Source organism: Anopheles nili, chromosome 3 (genome assembly GCF_943737925.1).
Source record: "Anopheles nili chromosome 3, idAnoNiliSN_F5_01, whole genome shotgun sequence".
NCBI lineage: Eukaryota > Metazoa > Arthropoda > Insecta > Diptera > Culicidae > Anopheles > Anopheles nili.
In genome coordinates, this window is record NC_071292.1 from 30048536 (window position 1) to 30054987 (window position 6452).

The 6452-nt window shown below is 43.7% G+C and overlaps 1 protein-coding gene across 1 annotated transcript; it reads left to right on the plus strand.

The window, feature by feature from the left end:
• Positions 1-2997: 2997 nt before the first annotated feature.
• On the plus strand, positions 2998-5124 carry LOC128726960 (transcription factor glial cells missing 2-like). Its single transcript, XM_053820809.1, has 3 exons — positions 2998-3573; positions 3636-3729; positions 3809-5124. Exons 1-3 carry the CDS (start codon positions 2998-3000, stop codon positions 5122-5124), a joined length of 1986 nt encoding a protein of 661 aa, XP_053676784.1.
• Positions 5125-6452: the final 1328 nt, after the last annotated feature.

Sequence of the window (6452 nt, forward strand, 5' to 3'; positions counted from 1 at the left end):
GCGAGAGAGTGAGAGAGTGAGAGAGAGCGAGAGCGCACATTTTCCCAGCGTAGACGAGCCGCGTGCACGTGCGATTGATGCGGCCTGCTGAGATGGTGCTGGTGCTGGTGCTGGATGCTAGAAGATGGTGGTAGCCTTTTGCACCCCTACGGTTGTGTAATTGAACGCTCTGCCACCGATCGTAAGCCCGGCCGTCTACCAATGACATGCGCGCGGCGAACCTCGGGAACAATTATAACGTTCCCCTTCCGGTGGATGGGGGACGCGTAAGCGAGAGCGACAGAGTGTGCGAACGAGCTGGAACGAGTGGTCGGATGCGAGGGTGAGAGAACGATCTCACCCTCGGAGTTTGGTGGTATTTTTATTATTCCCCGCGAGGACGGGAGAGTGCGTTTTTCTATCGCGCGAGAGAGCACTCGCCGGGGGTGGCCAACATAAGCCCAGTGCGAGCATAAAGCCGGACGAGACGCATAGCGTTACAAGAAACAAACATTTCATCAAATTTGGTCCAATTGTTTCTGGCAGTTCTCGCGTCGATAGCGCCGTCGATCGTCGAGCGTGGCCGGCATCGGTTTGGTTGCGTTTTTTCTCCCCTCTTGCTAGCATTAGCACCGTGCGCCATCGGTGGATGGAAAAGCTTCTTCTTGTTTTTTTTTCATGGTCGCGAAATCGAATCGCCTGGGTCGGGCTTTGCGGATAAAACTATGCGATTTAAATGCCCGATTTGACTTGCTGACGTAGGTCGACTTGATGACGGTTGGAAAATACGTTTTTGAACGTTGTGAAAGGTGCATACATTTATGTGTTATGTTGCGGCAACGAACCTTACGGAGAAGTTTGTTAAACGAAGCGCATCTACGTGAATGAGTGCAAAAAATATCTATAAAACACAGTGAAAATCCATTGCTAACAATGATGGTAAAAAATGTTATCAGCTATACGTGAAGTGTTGACAAGTCTTGAAATGAAACTTAGCAATCGAAAGTGATGATGCATGTAGCGAATGCATATACTTAATTGGTGTACATTAACCGTTGAATTGGTGGATATACAAAAAGGAAGCAGCATTTGGCTCTAAATAAGCAAACGTAAGCATGGTACAATAATATATTTTAACACTGCATAATGAGTGACGTACGAATTAAGTAACAGGAATAGTAAAACAAATTTAGTACTTGATATGTTGAATGTGAATTCGGCTAGAAAACCATTTAAAAGTAGTCAATAGACTGCGTTCATTGCAACGACACATTTTATTTTAAGTCTATCCGATGATGAAACCATTTTTTAGCTTTTCAACCGTTGATTAATTTTAGAACATCAAAATAGTTGCATCGATGCATTCAAGTTAAGCTCATAAAATACATCAGTAGCCAATAGGTACATTTAATCGTTTTTTGATAAAATAATTACTCTGCACTACACGCAACGTTCGATCCCGTACAGGGCAGCTATAAAATGTCGGTCAATCTTGATGGAACTATCCCAATCAGAACGACATGATCTCAATTACAAGCAATAAAAATGCTACCGCATCTTGCTTGCCATCATTAGTCAGTTAGATGGGTTCCAGCAAGTATCAAAACGTACAGTGTTGCATTCTTTTGAAACATGTTTTTACTTTTGTTTGCTTGAAAAAGGTTCATAGATTTTCTGTTTTTAACATTAATGTTTATTTAATCAATGAAATTATGGCATGCTGGCTGTATGTTTACTGGCGTAAACTGTACTACTTTTTTGTTAGTCCAGGGGAATGTACTATTCTGCTATGCAGCAGCATAAAGTACACACATTTGAAATTAAAATCGTGTCTTTCTATGGTTTTCAATTATATAAGTTGTATTACTATTTTTCTATTTGCCACATAATTTGCTACTTCAATATCATATGCAGGCATACGACACAGTTATACGGAGCTTTAGCACGCATGGAATCACAAAAAGGATACGGCACCAGGAATTCAACGCCAAAATCTCTTGCATGTAATGTTCATCGCAAGCGGCAATACTTCTTCTTAGCAATACAAGTCTGGAATACAAGCTTAAATTAACAACACTTACTCGTATAATGAGATCTGTCATCAAGCAAATGTTTAGCTAAGTTAGCAGAAATGATCTCTTTTTAATGACGTCAAGACGAACTTATCTTAAGATGATACATCAAGAGACAATAGTGATTAATATCAATTAGAAATATTCATACCATCCATGTAGTTTTATTTTTTTTGTGGTGTACAATACCTTTTATTGCAAACAATATAAAATATGTGTAGCTTACATGCTTTACCCGTTTCTTTGAAAGCATGCAAATGAAATCTGTTGAGCTAAATGTGTGATTCCTTATTTTAAACAACTATGTAAACATATCTATTTGACTAAGAGAATTTTTTACCAGAAACTTGTACCTGTAGCTAAAGTTAATGTATGTTCCATTCTTTTACGTGGGACAAACAACATAAAAAACACTAGTATTGGTAATACAAAAATGATGGTAATACAATAGTATATTTTTTTAATTTCCCAACCAAAATTCTTTGCTCCTAGATTTTAATAATCGTTTTCTTTACGGGATTGCTACTAGCAAAATGGTTAACTAACTAATGGTTTTTTTCGAAAAGATTATAATCCATATGCGTCATCAATTTATCTTTTTTGCAAATTCTGTTTGGAAAAGCTCAAACCCTTTTCACCAAAGTAAACCTATTTAAACGACAATCAATAGAAGAATGTATTGATTCTAATTCAGCTGGTTATTCACACTAACTACTTTTGTTGACTTGTAATCGAAAGCTCTGACATTCACATTTAAGTTATCTTAAGATCAATTAGTTCTTCAAAGCATAATTCATGTATCCTCGCAAAGAAGTATAATAAATGCACAAAAAAAGCATAAACATTAAGTAGATAAACTACATGTTCCGTCAAGCGCTATCCATCAAATTTACAAAATTCCCTAACACTCAGTTTATATCTTGTACTTCACTACTGACAGTACAACATGGCCGGCGAGTGGGACATCAACGACGCGCATATTCCCTTCATGCAGGAACTAGTGTACGAGAAGTTCAACGAGTGGGCCGACGGACACGTGCGACACGTGTACTACCCGTCGGACGATCACGCACGCAAGCACATCTCAGGCTGGGCGATGCGCAACACCAACAACCACAACGTGAGCATCCTGAAGAAGAGCTGCCTGGGTGTGTTGATCTGTACGGCTCGCTGCAAGCTACCAAACGGTGGTCAAATAAACCTGCGACCTGCCATCTGTGATAAGGCACGACGAAAGCAACAAGGCCGGGCCTGCCCAAACCGACACTGCAAAGCAGGCCGGCTGGAGGTGTTACCGTGCCGTGGCCACTGTGGCTACCCCGTGACACACTACTGGCGCCACACGGAGAAAGCTATCTTCTTCCAAGCGAAAGGTAGCCACGATCACCCTAAACCAGAGTCGAAAACGTCCGGTGAAACGAGGAAGCTGATCGGGGCGGTTGGCAGTGGAGCTAAAGGAAGTGCAGTTAAGGGCAAGAAGCTCTCCGTACTGCTGCTGAGAGACGCTGCGCTAGGCAATAAGGTAGGTCTGAGGCCGCCACGATCAACAACCAGCGTTAATCGATCGTTCGGTTATGTTTCTAGCTGATGTCCCTCAAGACTTCAAGTAAGCCACTGAGTTCTACAGGATCAGAAATCCAACTCCAACCACCTCCGTTGATACCTGATCCCAGTTACGGTAACTATTGCGCGTGTTCCCGAACCTCCCCACGGGGGTTTAGAATTAACCTTAACATTAACATCGATCCACCTGTCAGGTGATGCCTCGAAGTGTTCCATCTGCACACGAACACCCTGCGTTTGTCGGACAAAACTCGGTGCTCAAACGTTACCGACGTCCTCCATGGTGCGATCTACCGAGAGTAATGGGTCGTACTTCGACAGCTCCATACCACATCAGACGTCCATGCAAACGCACCTCCTGACGCACTCCCATTCGGGACCCGTTTGGCCAGGCTTCGACCCGTCTGGAGTGGAGTCCTTCTCCCCATCTACGGGCTACGATTCGAGCGGTACTGGAAATGGATCCTGCAGCTCTGGGCTAGTAAATGAGTGCTTCCATCCGGAGGAAATCTTCCAACTCGACCAACCCCTCCGGCAACAGCAGCAGCAACAACAGAACGGTCAGATGACGACAAACACTCCAACCACGCTGCTTGATCTCGGAAGTGGAGCTATCTACAAGAAATGCAACCAAATCAGTCCGGAGTACATCTTTGGGGCATCAGCAGCGAGTAATGGCACCGGAGAGGTGTTGACTGGAGCGTATCACACCACAAACCCGCCATGCTCGTTTGGGACTCCAGCGAACGATACTTGCCCCGGATCGGTGACGTCTGATCATCATCATCATCATCATCACCATCTTGGAGGTGCGACAACAGGTGGCAAGTACTTCGCAAGTGATACTACTTATGGCGTCCACCCGCATGATGAGACTGCCTCCAAGGATCTACTGAGGTACATCAAGAAGGAGGCCATTTCCATGGGTAGAACAACGTCAGGAGATGGGCTTGCAAACGTGCCACGGTCGCGACAGTACGATTGCGAACAGAACCAGTTCAAAAAGTCAGCCTACACCGGCCGTGGGGCGTCCTCGGTAGGTAGTTGCTTTGGTAGCAATGTAATCAACAACAACAACAGCAGCAGCATCGCTAATAACAACAGTATCAGCTCGGTGGCGGTGGAACCACCGGGTAAACAGACCAATTACGATCAGATCGCGAACGAACCAAGCGTCAATTACGGCTATCACTCGGACCTGGGGACATCCCTCACCAGCCATACCACCAACGCGGCCGGGTTTGATGAGCAGACGTACAGTACGGGCAGCTGTTACATGAACAACACTCCGGGGATTGGATCCTCCCATCCATCGGAGGTGCAATACTCCTCCACGACTGTAGCGGCGGCGGCAGCAGCGGTCTATGCTGCCGGTGATAATTACCGGTATGGGAGTAGCTACGGCAAAGGATCGTCACTCGGGTCCATGCATGGAGGCGCACCGTATCAAAGCACACCAGTGCAACAGATGCATCCGGAGATGCCACTAGCGGCGTACGATTTTTATTAGCTCTGAGGGTAACACCAGTGTTGTTTAGGAGCTGTAAGAATAAATGATTCCTTATCGATACAAAGCGCTTTTTTATTTAATGTCATGTATCACATCGTTGGCGTGCTGCCTCATTTAAAAATGTCGTGTAAACGGATCCATTATAGTGTTTGGTTGAAATATTTAGCATTCCGTCCGATGCAACAAACCGTTGAAATTACAGCTGAAATATTTCATAAAACATCGAACAATGTTTTCGAAATATTTCACCGTCGTTCAAAACACCTTGCACATAAATTTTGAAACATATCAATTGGTATAATGAAATATTTCAATACATTTCAATTGGACGGTTAATGTAAGGATATTGTTTAGTAATTTAATATTCATAAAATAGAAGTTCTTTAATATTATAGTATTTATTTTAGCTTGTACAAAACTCATTTATATAATTTAATTCATAGTATCATATTTAAAAAGTAGGGTATTATGTCCTTCAAAATGTAATCAACGATCATCGCCGTTATCATTATCCGTTTACTTTTTTCCTAGTAAAACTTACCATTCCAAGCGCAAACTCGTCATGAAATGATTACGAGCGACTTGAGTCCAATTTTGAAACGATTAAATTTATTGCCTCCCATATTTGTTCTCCTTTCCCACTTCTGTATTTCCTCTCTTTATAACATCAGCTGTGCATTAGTACACCTACCAGCTCGGTTATATGCAAAATTCCTGTTCCATTGTGAAATACCACAATCCAAATGGAAATCGATTTATTTCCCCCCACCCGAATTCGACTCGTTCCGCTCGCCCAATCTCGGAACTGGTACTCTATTCTTTCCGGCCGGGTGGCAAGAGGTCCAGGTGGGCGAACGACAAATACCGTTAGTGGACGGCCATCCGTAGCATACGGTTCAGGTCCGAAGGCGGAAAGGACCTTGATAATCGGCAGGCGCTCGCGAACCGGTTCGGTAGCGGGTACCCGTGTCTAGACGGCTTGTTTGAACATGCGCCAGCCGGTAAAGTGGGGCTGGAGAGATAAATTGTTAACATCAGCGCTTTATTGGCACCGGTGGCGTTTGTTTAGCGCACGACCAACATTAAACACCTTCTGCAGTGGACGATGTATGGTCATGCATACACATGATCTGGAGCTCCCGCTGGGTTGCACATTTTACTTTCCCTTTCGAAGGCGCCATATTTATTCTAATCTCTGTGATGATTAGCTAAATCCTTTTTTTCAAAACGTCGTCTTCATAAAGAGTCCTGTCAGAATTTCTCTGATCGCTTCCTGACAACATCATGCTGATGCACTTCGTGCAATTCACGATGAAACATGATCAATG